A 22,478-nucleotide genomic window follows, 5' to 3' on the forward strand; every position below is an offset into this window, starting at 1 on the left:
TAGTCCAGGAGAACAGGCTTTTGTTATAACACCAACAATCCCCTCTGGTGACTAACACACAGCAGCCACCTCTCTCTGTGCTATAAACTGAATGACTTCCAAACTTATCTAACAATCACACACAACAGCAATGCTGCAAACCACGCAGAAACAACACAGAGGCAGTATTTGACCTTTCAATTCAATATAACACACCAAAAGCGCAGAGAGTAGTAAATGATTTGTTCCTGAGCTTTATTTTTTGATGCATGGTCAGTCTTCTTTGTTTATTGTTGCCTTTGACAGCAAGTCCTTTTCATGTTATGAAAGGAAAAAATGTGAGAAATGGCCCTGAAGCACTAAAAACTGTAGAGAATATATTGACTTGAGTCCTCATCAGCTGCGTCCTGAGAATGTCAATAGTCTAATTGTGCATCCTGAATTTTAATTTCTGAGTTCCAGTTAGCATCATTGTCTGAGGAATAAATTATTGGCTGTTTATTCTGCTTCCTCACCCACTGGATCTCATGCTGGTGGGTCTGAGTCACAGCCAGCTCCAGCCTGCACCAACAGCTCAAACTCAAAACAACTGCTCCTGTAGTGACTCCACATTAAATCTGCAGCAGCTCCAGCAGGTGCACAGCAGTCATCAGGTCCGTTAGACACAGCACAGGACACTGCTGCTCAGCTCAGTGTCCCAAAATACATTCATAGGTGAATAACAATTCTCCTGCTCCTGCTCTCCTAAAGGTAAAATCCTAACCCAATCAAGGGTTGGATGTGTTAATTTCTGTAACCCATGGATATATTACATTTGTACTTTTCATATGTAGCAAAAATGCTGAAATGTCGCGTTTCTTTGTTTCAAATTTGTGTTGTTACAACACTGCTGTGTAAATTAGGTTTAGGAAAAAAAAACAGGTTTTGGCTTAAAATATCCAATACTGTCACTACAGCCACAGCTGGAATTTTTGTGCAACTGTTGTCTTAAAAAAATATCCTGTTGTTGTCATCAGCTCTGGGCAAGTATTACATTACATACACTGCAACATTTAACTACAGGCTAACTAATGTAGGCTAGCATTGGTTGCCATTGTTGTTCATTTCTCCCTAATATTCCTGCTGGAACATGTTGGATTGTAAAAACTGGAAACTGAAAACTAGAAGCTTTTATGTTATTTCGTGGTAGAAAGTGCTCCTTTACCCTGTTACATTCATTCCCTGGTTGCAAGTACACTGCTATATGTAGCTACAGCTTATGTTGGCAAAACACGTAATTCTAGTTAGTGATGTTGTTCATTTTTCCCTGATTACAGATCATATTCCTGCTGCAACATGTCTGATTGTGGAGACTTTGATTTGGAAGCTTTTATTGGTAGTTGAAAGTGCCGCTATTGTCACGATCCCTGCCTTCTCCTCCCTCCAGTATTTTTCCACTCACTCTCCCTCTGCTCACTCTACCTGCTGGCCACACCCACCTACTCTGCCTGCTCTGCTCTCTCACCTCACAGCTGCAGCTCATCAGTAATCAACCCAGGATATAAGCCTCCTCCACACACACACTCTGTAGATTGTTCTTCAAGTGACATGCAAGACTTTCCAGCGTTTTCCTGTTTGATCTTCCAAAGCCGACCTACCTGTCCCGACCTGCTCTCTTCGCCTGATTCCGGGAAAACCTACCTGCCTTCTGTCCCCAGACCCACGTGTTCTGATTCGGCGTTCCTGATCTGCTCCGCTGGTAAAGACTTCTCCGCCTGGCTCCAGCGATTCACTGCTGTTTAATCCCCACTGGTACGCTGCATTCTGGACTGCTCCTGGCTTGAAACCTCCGCCTGTCCCCGACTACTCTTCCGCCATCTCCTCGTGCGGTACCTCCACCCGTGCTGTCAAGCATCGGACAACAGGTTTCCTCCTCACCCACGCCCGAGTGCAGTAAGCCGTCTCTTCGCGTAGCGTTAGCCTCCATAGACTTTGTTTGGGGTTCCGACCCGAAGAACGAACTTTGTGCCGAACTGCTTCTCCTTGCTGCCTGTTTGATTTGTGCTGGGTTAAATAAACGTCATTACCGACTACTCCAGTTTACCGGTGTACTGCATCTGGGTCCCACAGCACCGTTACAGTACAATCTGGCAAACATGGACCCAGCAGATAACGCCGCTCTCCATTCCCGTCTTGCCCAGCGTTGAGGGGATGCTACAGCAACATGAAGCTCAGCTCACCTCCAACGCAGCTGAGGCTCGCCAGTAAACCGGCGCTGGAACAAGCTGCTAACTCTGTTAACCACCCAAGTGCAGCAGATGGCTTCTCACTGACCCAGCAACCGCGCCACCGGCTCCGCCTCACCTGCTCCACCACAGATGCTGCGCCTGGTCGGTATCCGAACCCGGTTGGGGTTCCAAACGTCGCCGGGATCCTGAGGCTGTAATCCATTTTTGATGAACTGTTCAATCCTGTTTGCCCTGCAGCCCCAAACTTTCGCCACAGAGGCCTTACCACCTGCATAAACCACCTCACCGGCAGAACACGTTTATGGGGACAGCGGAGTGGGAGAGAAACACGCCTGCTCGCCTCCTTCCAGACCTTCGGCGGAGGGCCTACGAAAGGTTTTTTAGGACCGTTCAGCAGGACCCTGGCCTTCACTGAGGGTCTCCGGGCCAAAGACAGGGAACGGACGGTAGCCGACTTAGCCATAGACTTAGAACCGGGCCCGGCTGGCGGTGGAACATGGCAGCTCAGTGTGGCGCCTTCCTCAATGGGCTGGCCCGTATATTAAAGACGAGTTGGTCTCGTTCGACCTTCCCAGTTCTTTGGATGGGCTCATTAGACTGACTTCAAGATTGGACAGGCAATTCAGGCCAGAAGGAGAGAGCAGCGGTTGGAGGGAACTGATCTTGGACCTCCATCCGTCGGAATGGGCCGCCTGCTACTCCTGGTCCTCATTCGATGCCACCCGGGGCGAGCCGATGCAGGTGGGTCGCACTGGTCTGTCCCCGAGCGAGAGAAAGGCGTCGAGGTAATCTTTGCCTCTACTGTGGCCAGGCGACCATTTTGTATCACGGTGTCCAGCAAAGGGAGGCTCAGCGGTGAAGCAGGGCATCCTGCTGGGCAATCACTGAACTCTGTCCCCAATCAAGACCACTGTTTCACGTCCAGCTTCTGTTGGCAGAGAGTCCCCACACCTCGCCACCTTTATAGACTCTGGAGCCGATGTTAATCTCGCCGATGAGAACTCGCCCGGCAGCTGGAGATCGAGCTGGATCCTCTGCCCCATCCCATTCCGGCCAGCATTGGGCGGTCACCTCCTGGAAGAGTCACCCACCAGACCACGCCATCTCCATGCTCCTGTCAGACGCATCTGAGACCATCAGCTTTTTGTGTTGAGATCTCCTAACCTCCCCTGATCCTTGGTATCCCTGGCTCGCCGTCATAATCCTCATTGACTGGTCCACAGGGGTCCATTTGGGTTGGAGCCCCTCCTGTCACCAGATCTGCCTTCAACAGACTGTCACGCCCTTGTCACCCTGCCAGTTCCTGCTCTCTCAGGTCTCTCAAGGTACCTCCTGAAATATCATGACTTCCGGAGGTGTTCAACAGACAAGGGCCACGTCCTGCCTCCACATCGACCCTACACTGCCATGTTGACCTCCTTCCGGCTCTGTTCCGCTAAGGCGCCTTACTCCCTGTCTGCACCTGAGAGGCTGATGGACTATGTACATTGGGGCAGCCCTGGCATCCGGCATCATTCGTCCTCCTCGTCTCGCCACTTGTGAGTTTTTCTTCGTTGGTAAAAAGGATGGTTCCTGAGGCCCTGCATTGATTATCGGGGTCTTAATGACATCCCATCAGAACCGCTACCCCTGCCTCTCATGGCTTCAGCCTTTGAACTGCTCAAGGGTCCACCATCTATACTAAACTGGATCTTACATAGCTTCTACCACCTAGTCCGGATCCGGAGGGGCCGAATGGAAGGCGACTTTCAACCGCCTACAGGACACTGAATACTTGGTGATGCCTTTGAGCTACCAATGCTCCAGCCGTGTTCCAGGCCCTCATCAATGGTGCTCAGAGACTTGCTGAACAAATACGTGTTACCGTGTACCTGGATGATATATTGATCTTCTCCCGCTTTCGAAGCAAAACGCATTACACTACGTCCAGACTGTCTACTGCGCCTGCTAAAGACTCTCTCTTCGTCAAGGCAGAGGAAATGGAGTTCCATGCCTCATCTGTATCCTTCCTAGGCTACATCATCGGCCATAATCATATGGAGATGGACCTGCCAAAGTTTCAGCGGTTACCTCATGGCCCGTTCCTGACTCCATAAGCAGCTGCAAGCAGCTTCCTGGGCCGCTAATTTCTACAAGGCGATTCATCCGGGTTACAGTGCGGTGGCGGCACCTCTCCGGCTCTCACCTCCTGCAAGATCCTTCCGATGGTCCCGGCAGCAGGAGGCGTTCCAACTCCTCAAAGCAGCGCTTCCAGTTATTTTCATCCTCCTGATCCCGGACCCTGAAAGACAATTACGTGGTGGAGGTGGGTGCCTCCGATGTTGGGGTGGGGGCTGTCCTCTCTCAGCAGCTCCTGAGGACCAGAAGCTTCATCCCTGTGCCTTCTTCTCGGCGCCTTTCTCCAGCTGAGAGAAACTATGATATTGGCAACCGCGAACTGTTGGCGGTTAAATTGGCGTTGGAGGAATGGAGGCACTGGTTGGAGGGAACCAAAACCCCCTTCCTCGTCTGGACAGATCATAAAAAACCTCGGTACATCCGCTCAGCCAAGAGACTCAACTCCCGTCAAGCCCGGTGGGCCCTGTTTTTTTTACAGATTCACATTCACCCTGTCATACCGACCTGGTTCCCGCGAACATCAAACCTGCTCTGTCCCGTCAGTTTCTGGTTGAGAAGAGGACTCCTCCAACCAGGACAAGTATAGTTCCTCTCGTCTCCTGGCCGCCCTCACCTGGGAGATTGAGGAGCAGGTTAAGGCAGCAGCGGAGGATCAGCAGACTGACTCATGCCCTCCGAACCGGCTCGTTCCTCAAGGACTAAGATCCGAGGTCCTACAGTGAGCTCCACAGTTCTCGTCTCTCCTGTCATCCAGGAATCGCCCGGACCAAGGAGGTGGTGCAGCTTGGCGGTTTTGGTGGAGCCACCATGGGCGAAGAACATCACTGGCTGTCAAGCGCCTGCCAGTCTGCAGCCAAAACAAGACTCCACTGAGGGGCTCCTGCCGAGACCATCTTCCAGCCACTACCAGTACCTCATGCCGCCCTGGTCCCATCTCCTTGGACTTTGTAACCCGGTCTGCCACTGTCAGGAGGCAACACCACAATCCTGACAGTGGTAGATCGGTTCAGTAAGATAGCTCACCTTAGTGCCACTGCCCAAACTCCCGTCTGCCAAAGAGACTGCTGAGTTGCTCCCTGGAGCATGTGTTCCGACTCCATGGCCTTCCTTCACAGTGTGGTCTCGGACCGGGGTCCTCAGTTCACCTCATCATTTTGGAGGAATTCTGCCGTCTCCTGGGTGCTTCCACCAGCCTGTCCTCCGGGTACCATCCTCAGTCCAGCGGTCAGACAGAGAGGAAGAACCAGCAGATGGAGGCGGTGTACCGATGTATGGCTTCTAAACACCTGCCTCCTGGTCCTCCCACAGCTGTTGTGGGTGGAATCGCTCACAACACTCTCACCAACTCAGCTACTGGCCTGTCCCCATTTCAGTGTGCTTATGGGTTTCAACCCCCCTGTTCCCGGACCAGAAAAGAGACTGCCTATCCCCCTTGGTGGAGGCCTTGGTCCGTCGCTGTCGTCAGACTTGGACCCAGGCCAGGTCCGCACTTTTCTGAGGTCCGCCCGAAAGATCGCTGCAACTGCTAACATCGCCGTTCGAGCCCCCGTCTACCAGAGTGGGGCAGAAGGTATAGCTGTCGAGCCAGGACCTTCCCCTGCGGGGAGGACTCAAGAAATTGGCCCCCAAGTTAAATCGGACCGTTCCCACGTCGACAAGGTGATCAACCCGGTGGCGGTCCGCCTACTCGACTACCCCGAACCATGCGGGTCCACCCACCTTTCACGTCTCACGACTCAAGCCATTCGAAGAGCCCTCTGCAACCTCCGTCCCGACCTCCTCCTCCTCCCGCATCATAGATGGGACCCGGCCTATGGGTGCATCGCCTGCTGCGCTCTCGTCGCCGTGGGAGGGGCCTTCAATACCTCGTTGATTGGGAGAATGCGGCCGGAGGAAGCGGTCCTGGGTCCCAGCGCCCAGATCCTGGATGGCGACCTCGTGGCGGAGTTCCATCGGCATCCACGACCAACCCTCCAGACCCGCCTCACGCGTGGGGATCCGGTTCTGCTTCCCGTCCTGTTCTGTGTCCACGCCGCCGGGGATGGCGGCGTGGGTTCTGCCTCGAGTCGGTGGTGCCTCTCGGACTGACGGGGAGTGTGTCTGGGGTCTCCGAGGAGTTCTGACCTCCTCCGGGCCCCGCCGCCCGCCCTGCCCGGTGGTTCGTTGTGGGGACGTCATGAGCGTCCCTTGAGGGGAGTTCTGTCACGATCCCCTGCCTTCTCCTCCCTCAGTATTTTCCACTCACTCTCCCTCTGCTCACTCTACCTGCTGGCCACACCCACCTACTCTGCCTGCTCTGCTCTCTCACCTCACAGCTGCAGCTCATCAGTAATCAACCCAGGATATAAGCCTCCTCCACACACACCTCCCATGGTGTTCTTCAGTGACATGCAAGACTTTCCAGCGTTTTCCTGTTTGATCTTCCAAAGCCGACCCTGCCTGTCCCCGACCTGCTCTCTTCGCCTGATTCCCGGAAAACCTACCTGCCTTCTGTCCCAGACCACGTGTTCTGATTCGGCGTTCCTGATCTGCTCCGCTGGTAAAGACTTCTCCGCCTGGCTCCGACGATTCTGCTGTTTAATCCCCACTGGTACCGCTGCATTCTCGGACTGCTCCTCTGGCTTGAAACTCCCTGTCCCCACTATTCTCTTCCGCCATCTCTCTCGATGGTACCTCCACACGTGCTGTCAAGCCGTCCGGACAACGGGGTTTCCTCCTCACCCACTTGAGTGCAGTAAGCTTCGTCTCTTCGCATCGTTCGCCCTCCATAGACTTTGTTTGGGGTTCCGACCCGAAGAACGAACTTTGTGCCGAACTGCTTCTCCTTGCTGCCTGTTTGATTTGTGCTGGGTTAAATAAACGTCATTACCGACTACTCCAGTTTACCGGTGTACTGCATCTGGGTCCACACAGCACCCGTTACAGCTATTCTCCCTTACGGCTATTACCCTGAATACGATGACAGTGCAGAGATGACAGGACACTCAAGACCCAGGTACAGGTGAAAACAGCTATGCCAGCACTGACACTGCAGGGAAAACAATATTTTTTGACCCTAAAGCATTTAAACTTGTTTCTGCAGAAACAACAAAATCAAGTATGAACCTTAAAATGTGCATAATTGGTCCTCTTTAACATTATTTATTCCTTATCAGTGTTTAATTAGTTTCACAGTCTTTTCTCAATGTAAAACTTTTCTCCTTCCAATATTTGCATAGTATTTGGCAGTACAGCAGTATGATTCACTTCCATTTTCTTTCCTGCTTTTTTGCTTTTGTTAAGATGTCATTTCTTACCATCCATATGGGCACAAACCAGCACACAGAATGACATTACAGTAAAAATATGTGCCATTTGGCAACAACATATAGGAGAAATAAGTCTTATATAAGCCTAATATGCATCTGTTCTCCATCTGTCCAAATCTTAGATTAAACAACAAAGAGATATTTTTAAAATCAGATAGAAATGAAGATCTAAGAAGCAGAAAGTTGCACTGTACTGGTTGTTGCTGCTTGCTGGACAGTCCTTTCTGCCTAAATAAAGACAAACTAATGGAAAACAAATGTGTAGGTGAGCAGGGCCTTTCGCTGAAATCATGGGACGGCAAATTAGTATAAAAAAAACATATAAATTGTACCCAAAAAATAGCTTAAAAAGTCTTTATATACTGTAACAACATGGAACCTACAAGTTTTCCTTGAAGAAAATGATCACTTGAAAAAAGATCTCTTAAAAAAGAGATATGGAACTTGAAGTTTGTCACTGCTCTTTAGTTGCATGTTAAATCACCACAGGCGACACTTCTCAGCTGTGAATAATGGATGAACGGTGCAGTCTTCTGCACTTTGCTAACAGTGAAGATGCAGAGAAAGGGAGAGACTAGATGTGGATTTACTCTCCAGCATTCTCCATAAGCTGGCAGGGGAGCAGAGGGATGACAGCAGTGACACAGTGCCTTTGAATTCATTTCCATACACACACACATAAGCACATACTGGCTGAATCCCTAAACAGGCCATACATACATATGCATGCTTGTTTGGCATTCTGCGTTATCGAGGGAACTGTCAAGTTCCTCCCAGGGTGCCACTGAAGAGAGGGAGAACAAAAGGTGAGGAGTAAAACAGGTAGGAAACAGGGGCCCCACTTTTCCTGCTCCTATTCAGTGAAAATGTTTTATTTATTAATTATTTATCATTTTTGACACATTATTCAGCATATTTAAAATTGACCATTAGGGATGTGATCATGTGAGTAAATTATTTCATACTTCAGGCTGTTCTCAGGCACTGTTTATATGTATACCTACGACAAGGGAAGCACCAAAATTCATATATACCTGAACGTAATCATGACAGCTGCAATCACGTGATGGGAGTAAAGAAAGACTAAGTATAAACAGCAAAAGACCTCTTGAGGACAGATGTTCAAGTGTTGGATTGTTCAAACAAACCCTCAACTTTACCCTAGAAAACTGGTGTTTGTGTCCTGTGAAACTAACTTAAATTTTAAACCTAACCCAAATACCTTTACATTGAGGATACAACTTAACGTGTAACTTGACAACACCCAACAATGATTCTGTTTCACAACAGTCACATCTTTACATTTCTAAACCTAACCTATTTGTTTTATGACATAACGTTAAGTAGGCTTACGTAACATGACCACGATTTCTTTTCAAAACTTAATCTACGTAACATTACATTAAGTATGTAACTTGTCGATACCCAACCATATTTCTTATACTAAACACTAACCTACCTAACTTTTAGTACTTAACTTCACATTAAATATGTAACCTGAGGTTACCTAAGCCCCCACCCCCCAAAACCTATCAGATGTATTTTAACAATCCTAATCCTCACCTACATAATTTAACATTATATAGATTGCTTTACGTGAAATACGTAATGTGAGGACGGCATACCACGATTCTTTTCCTAAACCTAACAGATGCTACTTTACTTTCCTAAAGTGAATGCAGTGTACAAGAATAAATATAGAGGGATTGTGCATGTCCTCGTTGTCCATCCCTCTCCTTGGCTGTCCATGTCTGAGCAGGTTTCAGGTTTTAAATATCCAAATTATCAAGATAATTCATGATTATGCTGTATGACAGACTGCAAGGTTTGTGAACTCAAACCTCAGGGACTCATCACGTGGCTTGTTGGATGAACAGTGTTTATTTCATAAATATTCTGACACGCATGAAACACTTAAGTACATTCGCAAATTTTGATTTTTTTTTTTTAAATGGACATTCAGACATCTAATTTTATCCCTCAGTTGTGTCATTTTAACCCATTTTACAATTGCCAAAATTTTGGAATGACGCCGCAAATGACAAATAGATTTGTATACCGTAAATCCTCCTATTTCAATGCCAAAACTTTTGTGTGTATATTTCCACCATTTTTATGTGGAAAAGCCTCTTTAATAGCAATAAGATCATTGCAAGACATTAAAAACCTCTCCTGAAAGCCAGACTTATAAACTAGTTTTTGAGTGATTCAATAAAATAATCCTGCAACACAAATATTTCTTGGGCTGGAGATCTGACAGAAATTATTGTCCCATTTTAATTAGGTAAAAAAGAGACAGATGATCAAACTGATCAGCTGAATTGTTAACAATAAAACACAGATTCTTAGAAATGTGTGTCACGAGTGTGTTGGTGCTCTGCAAATTAGTTTTTACTCGCTATACACTTGTGATCTGACTGATCTACTTTGAACTGATCTAATACTGTGTTTCTTCTGTAAAACTTGCTCACACAATAACCTTCTACCGAGTTATGCAACTACGTTTCAATCTGATCGTTTGCCCTCCAGTATTAACGGTGCATGCTGTATATTTCAGTGAGCAAAGAGAGATTAGATTGTTGTGGTTATTATGTTGTCAACTTTATTACTTTTTGGGTGAGCCACCAGGCTCACCTAATTGGATTGTGGTAGTCTGTATTCCCTCGGCAAGAGGAAGCTTAAACCTATAAAATATTCCAATTATTAAGCTTGGAGAAGTGAAGCGGAATGTGCCTCAATTTTATACCCACTAAAAATAGAAACACAGATGGATGACAAACAAGAGTGTGTAAGTGTGAATGTGTGTGTGCGCGCCCATGTGTTTGCAGTTACTGAATCAATCCCCAGTACACAATGGAAAACAATAGAGAGCAGTCCATCATTTTGTTGCACCAGATGCAATCCATATTCCCCCAGCTCTCCCCATTTTCATTTTTCTCTAAAATACGGCACATCTCCTGCTTGTTTTATTGCAACAATCATCCTCAGTGTGTGTCAAATACAAACACAATGCTACGAGTACACACACAGGTACGTACACATCATATATCTTCATTAGCCTCGCTTTGCTCTGTCATGTTGCGATTAAAAAGCTGATCTCAGATTCAGTCGGCTAAAGCTGAGCCAGCATGTCTCTCTTCATTATTCATAAAGAGCAAGTTAAATGAGAATGTGCCCCATTTACAAATCATCATAGTGATCATTCTTAACATATACACTGGCATCACATATACAAAACTGACTGACAGACAAAATATGAAGCAATTAGTCCATGAAAGGACCAAAGTAGTGGTGGATGTAGCTGTGTCTGCTGGTCATTGCTATACCTAGCACATTCCATGCCCTAGGCAAACTTCCCTTGCTGAGGGTGAAGGCCCTGCATGCCTTTACAGGAGTTTGCAGTTATTCTGGCTGATTAAACCAACATGTATTACAATGTATGATAAGGAGTGTAATCTGTCCTGTCCAAACAACTGCAGGAAAGCTAACAAGAGAAAGAGGGAGATGTCAGTCAAAAACAGTCTGTACACACCAACACAGTCCAGTCAACTCAAATATTTACCACGGGCGTGCAGGACCTTTTAATCCACAAGATGAGCAAAACAGACATTCCTGTCTGATTATTTTATCTATAAATGTTTACTTAAGTAAAACTTCATAATGTAACTGTAACATAACTTCACATATGTACTATATTTTGTTAGAAACTGCTATTGCGATGTTACCTTTTGCAGACCATGACGGATGTCGTTTTCTAACCACCAGAAGATAATGTCGGCAGTTTATGTTTTTGCAAAGCATGAAACATTTTCATGTTTCATATGAATCATATCAGTGTGTCTTAATTGGCATAGTATATGAGCTGACTTTGTCATCAGGAGTTGAAAGGGATGGCTTATGTGTGACACCTAGGCAAAATGCTTGCCAAGCTGCAGATCACTGTTCAAGACCAACAAACAACAGCACTAGTTGTGTTTTAGTAAATCATTGCTGTTTACGGTGGCTTTTTAGGCAAAAAAAAAGTTGGTGTTTTGTAGTGCACCAGTATTTCTAGCAACTTTTTAGGTGTTAAAAGTGTATGTAATTTACAGGATATTGCTGCCTCTCCTCCAAGGCTGGTGGTGCAAAACATGGTTGTTTTTACCAGGATATTGTTGCTTTTTTTTGCTGGACTATTTCCCCTTTGCTCAGGGTATTTTTTAGCCCAATGGTGAGGCCACTGTGACACTGACATAGTAAATACTTAATAAACCCATGAGCAATATGTGATCTGAAACAAAATTTCCAATGTCAATTACTTTTATATACTTAAATGTACAGTGGACTATAGTCTTCACTTTTTTAGCTGCATTAAAGGCTTCAGTAAGCTTTAGCTACTAACATGTACAGTAAATAAACATTAAGCTAGCAAGCTAACTTAAGCTGAAAAATGTCTCCACTAAAAACATTTCATGCTGCTATCAATGGGTTAAGTCATCTTTTCTATTTCACTGTATAACTGCATCCTTTTTCATATTACAACCTGTCAGCGCAAAGATAATGAAGTGTCAACATACACAACCGTGTCAGTACTTCCAAATATAACTCTGCTGGGAGAGCAGAAATCAAAGTCTGTATTTTAATTCTCTGGGCTGCAACTGTTAAGTTTAAATTCAGCATGAGCTTGACTGCATTTGTCACACACACACCTGAACTAACCCATCTCCGATGCTCTGAGACGATCAAAAGTGAAACCGTCAAACGTGTCGATAAGTTTAGGTTTTGCACCAGTCACACCTGCAGCCTGATTAGGTGAGGGCAAGTCACTGAGGTCATGACATCAAACATAACATCTTGTTTTGTATAAAGCATCACCTTGCTCTTCTTTTTGCATCTCTTATGATTTTAAATCTCAGATTACAGACTAATCTACCCCCATTTACCCTCAGATTTGGTGGGATGTAGTACATTTACCCACTTTTACTAGTTGCAATATTTAAGTGATGGGCACATTAATGCATCAATAATCCAGTAATGGGATACATATGATTCTGAAATAAGCCATTCTGCGTCAGGACATGTTATAATATAGCTGCTTTAAGTATATTTTGATGTTAATGCTTTTGTACTTTTACTTAAGATTGTGAATGCATGAGTTTTACTTGTGACAGATACTTTTTTTATTGCTGCTAAGTACAAAATGTGAATACTTCTTTCACTCTGATTAAAAGCACTAATGGTGACCTTCCCACACTTCCCATTGACTACAATACTGCTGCTAACGTTTCCAGAGACTTCTTCCATTTCCGTTCCATTTCCCTCCAACCAAACACAGGAGCAGCTGTTGCTCCTGATTAACACAGCTGCCGCAGGGTTCGTTTGACGACCTCGTTCATGGTACAGGACTGCAGACCTGTGGCTCAGGGGAAACACTGGCGCTCTCCATGTTTGTGTGTTTGCAACGAAATTATTTCAGGGGATAAACACCGACTCAAAACGAAAAACGAAGCTGTGGCATTAACATGCATCTCTGATTTGGTCCACACAGACTGGAAAACTCTTAAGACAAGTGTTTACATATAATTACACAACTTCACTCCTTTGAGCACTTGCTGATTTATGTTGGCCAACAAATACATTATGTCGTCTAATATTTCTGAATAAAGGATTGTGGTTTCACACCTGCTGTAATTATACCACCATGCAGCAAACAGGCCAATTTTGCTGATTTCTAATCAGATTAATAGGGAACACAGCAGGTCCTAAATTTGGCTCAAATTTGTAAATTGTTTTAGTTTACGATATTTCAAATCAGTCAAATATCTCATTTCATGTAGTTGTACAACACTCCACTACAGAGAATAAGTAATTCATGTTTATGTATATGCATATATTTATAATCCTAAGTGGAAATACTTGGAAATAAAAAATGAAAATAAAAGATATAGAGTATACGAAGAAAAGGAGAAAATCTCACACCTTTGTAGATCAGATACTTGTCTTTTAAATCTTTAAGTACCTCTGTCAATATAAAAACCATATTTTAGCAATATATCACTGAATCGGGGGGGTGTTGTTATCAAGGTTCTTGTCAAACAGCAACTGACAGGACGCGCCAACAGTAGGATGAATGCTTACAAGCTACAAAAAACAAAAACATTAAAGGTTCAGTGTGTAGGATTTTGGGGGACATATTAACAGAAATATAATATAAATTTGTTTTCTTTAATGTATAATCACCTGACAATAAGAACTATTGTGTTTTTGGTACCTTAGAATGGGCCGGTTATATTTAAATAATGAGCGGGTCCTTATCCGCGGAGTCCATCATGTTGGACTGCCCTGTTTCTACAGTAGTCCAAATGAGTCAAACAAAAAACTGGCTCTAGCAGCCTTTATTTAGCCTCTCCTCAACAAGCAGTGTTGAAAAAAACAGACTTTTTTAATATGAACCTGGTTTATTCTGTTTTTTTACCGGTTTAAATCACCAGGTCCATTTGTTTTGGAGAGTTTCATCTGGTTGCAATCTGCAGTCCTCACCACTAGATGCCACTAAATCTCCCTAAATCTTACACACTGCTTCTTTAAAGTCATCTCACAGTGAAATACAGTATCTTTGATTAAAACAAAAACAAAAACAATCGAGCTATCTTTTGTTAATTACTTGTATTTCAGTAACTTTAAATAGCTTACACCTTGTTGCATGTGACAGTGTGTGTGTGGCAGTCTAGGACTTGATGTACATGGCCAGCTACTGTAATATAATTTTGTGTCCAAAGACAGGATTCAATAAATGAAAGGACATGGAGCTGATATTATTCTGTTCCTGTTGCAGCGAGATTACCAAATTTGTTGAAAAACAGGGAAAGAGAGCCAAGGATAGTGCTCCCTTCGAGTGTATTTTAGTGTTATTGATTTACTGATATGAGGAGGGAGGAATAAATGTCCCCTGGCAGTCCACCTCAATGACATACACATGATGCCAGAGGAAAGTGGCCTTCAGAGGGCCCGGGCGTACTAAATAATGGTTCTTCTCACTATAATAGCCTCAGTGTACTGACAAATACTGATAACAATGGAAGCTTGTGAAGTTTAATAGCCCAGCCCCATTAACCATGGGCATGAGTGCTTTTGGGTAAGGAAATATAAGTCATATGCAATAATTTCGTCTAATACTTTAGCTTATGTGGCCAAATGTCATCTTTTATCATTAAGTTAGTCGAAATACCTAGGCTCAACAAAGGCTTGAATACAACATCCTTGTATTAATAATGCATAAGATCGGGCCTGAGAAGACTGGACTGTTCCCAGGGCCTGACACTAGCCAAAGGCTGGCACAAGTGCAGCTAACTGGAGATGATTTTTCTTCGGTCTGAACTCCAAAATCTAACCAAATCAAGCAGCTATATATGAGCCAACCCCAGGTCACATTTGGTCCTTTGGTGCCAGAACAAAAAGCAAGTGTTCTGTGATCAACCACACTCTGCTGGCTACCATAAAAACAGAAAGCAAAGATCAAGCAAACTCACCATTTTTCTATTTGGAAGCTAGATTTGTGGCATTTTGGGAAATATTTGCTTTCCTGACAAGCCTGCCAAGTTAGATAAATATGATCGGCAGCACTCTCACTTGTTAACAGGAATTGTTATGGCCAGTGTTTGGACTACGCTGTGGTTTTCAAGGGAGCCCTATTTGTTAGGGATGGGTAGTGGGAGACTATACAGGCACCTGCACACATGAATGCACCCACCTATGTGCAAAAATATACTATTAATACATACAAATATTAAGCCTGGGACAGACAGACACAGACACACACACACACACACACACACACACACACACACACACACAAACAGAAAAAAAATCACTGTTTTAGTTTTTAAATCACTCATAAATGGCAATGCACAAAGGACAGGCAATGGTTCAATCATTTATCTCAGGAACCAAAGTATTCTTAAAAATTGACCTTCATATAGAAAAAACAACAGTGATACCAAAAATAGTGCTATTTTACTTTCTCAAATGAGACTTTAAGAGGAACTTGTGCCCTTTTCAGGGAAGGCAAACTCCCTGTAACTGTCATGTATGTCAAAACCTGGATATGGCATACAACTCCCTGTAAATCTATAAGTTAAATCTGTAGGCTTTTTTCACTTAATCATCACTGTCATTATGCTATTGTGGTAATGAGTGTGTAATGACCTGCAACCAAATTGCCAGAGTTAATGTTGGTATTGTACGTTTCTGCAACCACAGATATGTAACATTGTAAATTATTATGTAGCTCATTTTTCCTCAAAGTGCAGCCCTCAGAAGAAATTTTGTGCAGCTCCTAAATTTGACAAGAAATGCTTGCGTTCTAATATAATTATTTGCTATTTGCCATCCCCAAAATTCCATGCACGACTTTAAAAAAGAGACATTGGAAGATTTTGCTTTCTCTCTAAGATGATAGTTAACAGCTAAATATCAGACTGACTTCTATAACATCCTGTCAGTCATCGGCTTTCTCTTAACTTTGTCCCTGATTTTTAAATTCTGTTTATAAGGGTGTTTCTAGGTTTTGCTAGTAAATGATCGTAGATGCGGGGGATTTGTCAGAGCTTATCGATGCCCCCTGCCCTCGCCGTGGGTATCTGCCCATAAACTAACAACTGAGCCTGTGTGATAACCTTGTATGCTGTAATGAATTATTTCAGCACCTGGAGCTTAATCCCTTTATTGATGGACCTTGAGGCTCTTTCTTGTTAAACCTAATTGTAAATGCACTCTTAGAATATGTACCATTGTTTTCTGCAATAACTAGGCCCGAGGCACATTAAACTTGCACATCCATTTGTGTTTTTGACTGTGTAGCACTGCAAATCACTGTCCTCTAAGGTGTAAAGAGTTATTGACCCATAACAAGACAAGACTAAAATTAATGCAGCCATATTGGCTTCAAGCTTCAGTAAACAGGACTTATTATGAAGTGTGTGTATTCAGCATGTGTATACTTGGACTTCTCACTTTGTGAATCTTTAAAAAGTTGACCTTTCGTTAAGCACCCTAGCTACTGTTGCTGTGTCTGTCCAGCTTTCTCTTCTCAATTACTGGGGCAGACTTACCTCTCAAAATATTAAGTGATTTTTGAAACAGTTAGTGTTTAATTTCTTAAGGAGGCAGACAAAAGCAGTTTTGTGACATTGTATCTATTGCTAGCAGATTTGATCAGTTGTAGCTAGTTAGTTTAGTCAGTTTAGTGTTTGGTTTGTCCATTCTTGGCTACTGTGGAAATATAGCAGTGCAACATGGTGGACTCCATGGACGATGACCCGCTCCCTATGAAAATTGAAATAGCTCATTCTAAGGTAAAAAAAACAAAACAACGTATGCTCATTGAGCAGTTCACATGATATTCTATGGAAATGCACACACAATAGTTTGCTTTTATCCAACAAATTAGTGCCCCCTCATGAATGACGCTATGTCCTCGGTGCATATTTATGTAATTAATATAAAGTTATGGACGTTAGGTTTAGGCAAGAAAAGTTACTATGGTAAGGTTTCGGGGGGAAAAAAACATGGTTGGGTGTCTTTTGATTTAGGTAAGTTAAGTTACTGTGGTTAGGTTTAGAGAAGGAAACATAATGTGAAAATGACTTAAAGTTCACTCAAAGCTCACACTATTCCAAACATGCTTCTCCAGAGGTCTATCCACGAATGCATGACACATCCAGCACCCCAACCTTCCTTCTTTTAAGACCGTTCAGGACTGCTGTCTTGTTTGCACCTGTTGGTCCATGGGCCAAATGATTGCAGCCTTTCAAAGTAGACAGGATGTGTATTAATTGGGATGCAATACTTTTCGTAGAAAAATGTACAAACAGTTTATGAGAACAGTCTGTGAAAACACAAACATTCTGTTTTCAGGTGATTATGTACTAAAGAAAATATTTTATATTCCATTTTTGGCAATATATACCCTAATCCTACACACTGGACCTTTAAATACTATTATATTCTTGATAGCTGCATACATGATGTCATTCTAAAAGACAACCTGTTAGGTTAGCCTGCTGGTAAATAGATTGGTTAGCTGCACATGCAAACAATTACAGCTTGCATTAGAGCAAATAAACACACTTTTAATCCTTTACACTTCTGCTTGTGTGTTTTTGGTATTGAAAGAGCTAAAGTGAAAAATACAACCCACAGCGTCTAATTCCAGTTACTAATATATGATGAGAAAATGACAATACGAGCAGGGGTTGACAAATGCCCGAGGATGTGCAGAATGCAATTTAGGCTTATGTCAGCTAATCCTTATGTACATTTTACAGCATAATAGTACATTTGGATCTAATGTAATAGTCAGAAAAGTTAAATTATACTGCACATCTCTTATTTTAATCACATGCATATCTATAGCCTATCATGCACAGTTCTAATCGATGATAATGATGAAACATTTATTGTAAAACTGAATTAAACTGCCCTGTTTGTCTGTTTGTGAACTGTTTCTACATTATGAATAAATTCCAACAAAGCAATTCTCAAATTCAATAATTTAATTACCCACAGTGTTGCAAAAATCATCGGGAATCTTAAATGGAAGCCATAAAATAAACAGTTTGCGTCATCCCTCTGATTATGACAATGTGAAGTACCGCCTGCAGGTGCCACTCAGTCATTAAAATATTTTATTTCACTTCAGTTGAGCTTTGATAGATGCATTGACGTCACTAAAATTCAAATTGGTGCATTCATGTTCCATGGAAGAACCCTGTACTTCATATGACCTCCTACTGGGAATTACTGTTCACATCTCCCGGTAAAATCTATGAGAAGAGAAAACTGGAAGCTACAGTTATTTTATTTTGAAGGTCACTCTTTTTATATTTTATATTATTATATACAAATGTTAATTGCTTCTGAATGCCAGGACTAAATCTTCTCTTTCTTTTTGGATGAAACACTTAAGATTTTGAGGAAGACCAGCTTTGTTTCAGGTGTGTTTGTGTGTGTGGGTGTGCGTGTGTGTGTACTTTATACAGACAGGAAGACCCCATTGAGATCCAAGATGTCTTCGTCCAGGGAGTCCTGGTCATTTAACATTAGGTTTTTTTTCTGCTATATAATCTCTGTGGGGCTTAACAGGATGTGGCACAGTGAGAGTTAACGTGCATTTGCACACCAGATGGTGGGCAAGGTTTTATTTTTTATGAAAACATGCAGTGTCATGCAAGCTGTGGAGAACAGCATCAGAATAGATGCTCATATATCATCATTCCCAAGATGATGGGACAGTGACTGCTGCTGACAGAACAGTAGATGCTTACCAAAAACTTATTTTACTTTGACACAGATTCAGATGTTGGGTTGATGCATTCATGTTGTGCAAAAAAAAAAAAAAAAAAAAGCACTGTGGTGTAGTTGTCACAGCACTTTACAGTCATTATGTCTACATTATGTGTCATTATTTGGTATTTGTGTCTTTGTATGAAAGGTACCTGCAGGTGCACTGTATAAATGATATAGCGCAGTTATGTCATGTTACATGCGTTTAGTTTAAGTATATGCAAAATGTGTAGCTGTCATTTTGAGTCTTGTGCAAATGGATTTGGACTTTTGGACTATCATGCTTTATTAATATTGGCAACATGATTAATATAAAACTAAAATGTATTAGCAGAGTAGCAATAATTTTGAATACAGTGCAAATATTGTTATCATCAAGAGATAGAGACATCTTACAGTAAATGCAGGACTGTTACATCCATAAACAAAATACAATGCAGCTGTCTAGGCCTTAACCGGTATTGATTTTTAAATTCATTATATATGGGAATATACACCTTTAGTCAACTGAGCATGAAAAATTGCTTTGATTTTAAATATTCTATCCGTGATATTGTAAAGACATCTTGTCAACTCAGGGTGAGAACAACCAAACATCACTACACTATTAGGTGTAAAAACTCTATCTTTTCTTGTTTCAGTTTTTTAAAATGCTCATCACCAAATCTTTCCACTACAATATGTCAGCTGTGACATACCCAGAAAGGAGTGGATAATAAAATATATCTCAGAGAAGTGAGCCCCTGTTTACAATTCATTTAAATACGCTCAGCTGATGCCTTGATGATTAAATTTCATTTGAGAAGATGAGTTTTTTTCCCCCCTGATAAGTTAGATAGGTTGTTCTCTGTACTGGATGAATATTATTTGTCTAATTTTATGCATTGGGCTTTTCAACAAACTAATAATTCAGTGACAGAGGAGCATACGTACGTGCATACAGTTGGAATAATGTGTCACGGTTACAGTCGTTGCAGAGTGACTTTTTAACAATGGACAAAATCAGGAAAAGTGAAAACCTGAAACAATACACTAACAAAAATATAAAATATCCAACAATATATTCTAGTCATATTAAGGCCATATGGAGTATTCTCTAGCCCTTTGTATTTAAATGTCCTTTTAGAATATTTTTCTTTTACACTTCAATGCTTCACTGTCTCAATGCCTTTGACGCTTCATGTACAGCACTTTAATATATAATACTATGACATCAATTTTTTTGGCCGTTCTAACTTTTTAAAATATTATTGTCAAAGACCGTTTGACCTACTACTATTACTACTACTACTAATCATAATAATTTACTTCAATTTATATAGCTCCTTTTAAGGTACCCAAGGCCACTTTAAGGAGTAAGAAAACAATAACAACAACAACAACAACAACAAAATAGAATGAAAATATAAAACAAGATATGATGGATGGCCAGTGTGATGAGACCACAGCTGACTGAGAACTAGAGCTGATCTTAGCATATATCTCTGTCTGCATTTGTCTCAATCCTCAAGAAGACTTTTATTTTGAAGAAAGCCAGGTGAAGTAGTCCTCTCCTTTATGTGCCTCAAACATCCACATAATATGACTTGTCTTTCAAGTCTGACTTCAATTAACCCTTTGAAACCTGTGCAAATTGACTTGAATTTGTTTTAAAACATGGGACGAAGATGATGACCTAAAATTTAGCAATCAAGTGGTAAAAAGTTACAAAAAAAATTATCTAAAAAATTACCACAAAGAAGTAAAAAAAAAACCCAAAACAAGATAATATTAATATCTAATTATGATAAAAAAAATTATAAGAAATAAATTATAAAATTACAAAATTATACTACTACTACTACTACTACTACTACTACTACTACTAACATTTATAATAAAATCTACTAATTTTTTTGCAATTTGCAAAACATTTCTTGCGCTGTCCATCACTGCCTTTTTTTCATGTCGAACCAGAAATCAAACCAATTCGCTCACAAAGGTTTAAATACCTGTAAAATGCGTCTGAACACAGCAAAAAAAAGTTATGTCGATCCAGGTTTTAAAGGGTTAAACCACGGTGTTGCCATACCCCACCAACCATTGACATGTATACACACCCCTTGAACGTCACATCTCGACTTAAGCGTCATGTTCATCACGTTCACGTGCGCTCACCGTCCTTATTCTCCTTTTTCCCACAGCACGTGAAGGCAGCGCTACTCCCATCCTACGTGAATGCAGCATAAACTGTTGAGGTGATCCATGGCAACAGAGGAGCAGCAACCAACCGCCGAGCCTGTCCGACACACTCTTCCTCTCTCTCAGACATATACCTTCAATCTCTACACACTCTCCGTCAATGTAGCCGGAATGCACCGAGGAGGAACCACTCTTAACGGCTCCCGTTGACAAATTTCGGTATCAAGGTGACCGACCGGGAGCCAGTCAGCTGCCCGAACACGGTTCCACATCAGCGCCAGGTGACAGCAGACAGGACCCGCACCTCGGACCGCTAAATCGGACACATTTTTTCAACGGACAAGATGGTAGTAGCTCACGTTTCTGGCGCTTAAAAATAACAAAATTCACCACTCGGTGTTGCTATTATCCGGACTTGAGCAAAATGCAACCATTTTTTAACATTTTGTGGGCTAAAAATGCTTCGTATTTTTGATTAATTTTTGTTGTGTCGCGGCAGAAATCCGACACTGTCCCAGTCCTCTCTCCGCCGCTCGTCTCCCAACACCGTCCACTTTATTATTACAGCCCATATCTCTCCTAAGCATCTGAAGCATCATCGTGAAGATGGCGACTGGGTCGGGTTGGCAGCAGTATTACTGCCCTGCCGGTCAGGGGAAATTTACTTCATCCTCAGCAACCAGCATGTCCTTTCAGACCGGCATCACCATGGAATATACCCAAGACCTGCACCTGAAGATGAGCAAGAAAATAGCACAGCTAACTAAGGTAAGGAGTGTTTTTCTGAGGCCTGCTCTCCACTCTCCCTGAGCAGTGTATCAACCCTTGGGTTAAACCTCGTACCTTCCGTTCTTAGTGTGAGAACACGGTACCAAACTCCGTTAGGAATTTAGCACATTTAGTAATTCATCTCTTATTGTTGTACGAGACTTTCATGAATCACAATAGTTAGATTTTTCCCTAAATTTGAAGCATCTTTTAAAACCGTCGGCGTTCATACAACATTAAAAACAGGTATTTTCCAGATTAAAAATAATGAACTTTTAAAACTGACTAACATTGCTCACTACAGCCGTATGTTGGCTAGGGGGATAAGAGGTGAACTAATGATTAAAGTTGGATTTTAGTCAAAAAACATGCTGCTTAGTATTTTAATTTTACACCTTATTAAAATGTAGGTACTATTTATCCTGCAAATGTATTAAGATCAGTAATAAAAGCATGCATTGAGATCAAACAGCACAGAAAGCTAAAATTATGAATGGGTTAGACCATTCACCTCCCGTTCTTGTGTGGGAAGTCGGAGCCAAATTCTCTTAGGAATTTTGCATATTTAGTCATT

General features: G+C 42.5%; 1 protein-coding gene across 4 annotated transcripts in view; it reads left to right on the forward strand.

Annotated features, from left to right (window-relative positions):
• Nucleotides 1-22,478, forward strand: part of fam184ab (family with sequence similarity 184 member Ab) — a 204,670-nt gene that overhangs the window by 12,009 nt on the left and 170,183 nt on the right. For all 4 annotated transcript variants that reach the window (XM_088089446.1, XM_088089448.1, XM_042503815.2 and 1 more), the window contains one exon: nt 21,139-21,904. In XM_088089446.1, the coding sequence (XP_087945572.1) occupies nt 21,743-21,904 (162 nt within the window). In that variant the 5' untranslated portion in view covers nt 21,139-21,742. The remainder of the gene's footprint in view (nt 1-21,138; nt 21,905-22,478) is intronic.

This window comes from Plectropomus leopardus, chromosome 16 (assembly GCF_026936395.1).
Source record: "Plectropomus leopardus strain MGB_pleo_1.0 chromosome 16, ASM2693639v1, whole genome shotgun sequence".
NCBI classification, from domain to species: Eukaryota; Metazoa; Chordata; class Actinopteri; order Perciformes; family Serranidae; genus Plectropomus; species Plectropomus leopardus.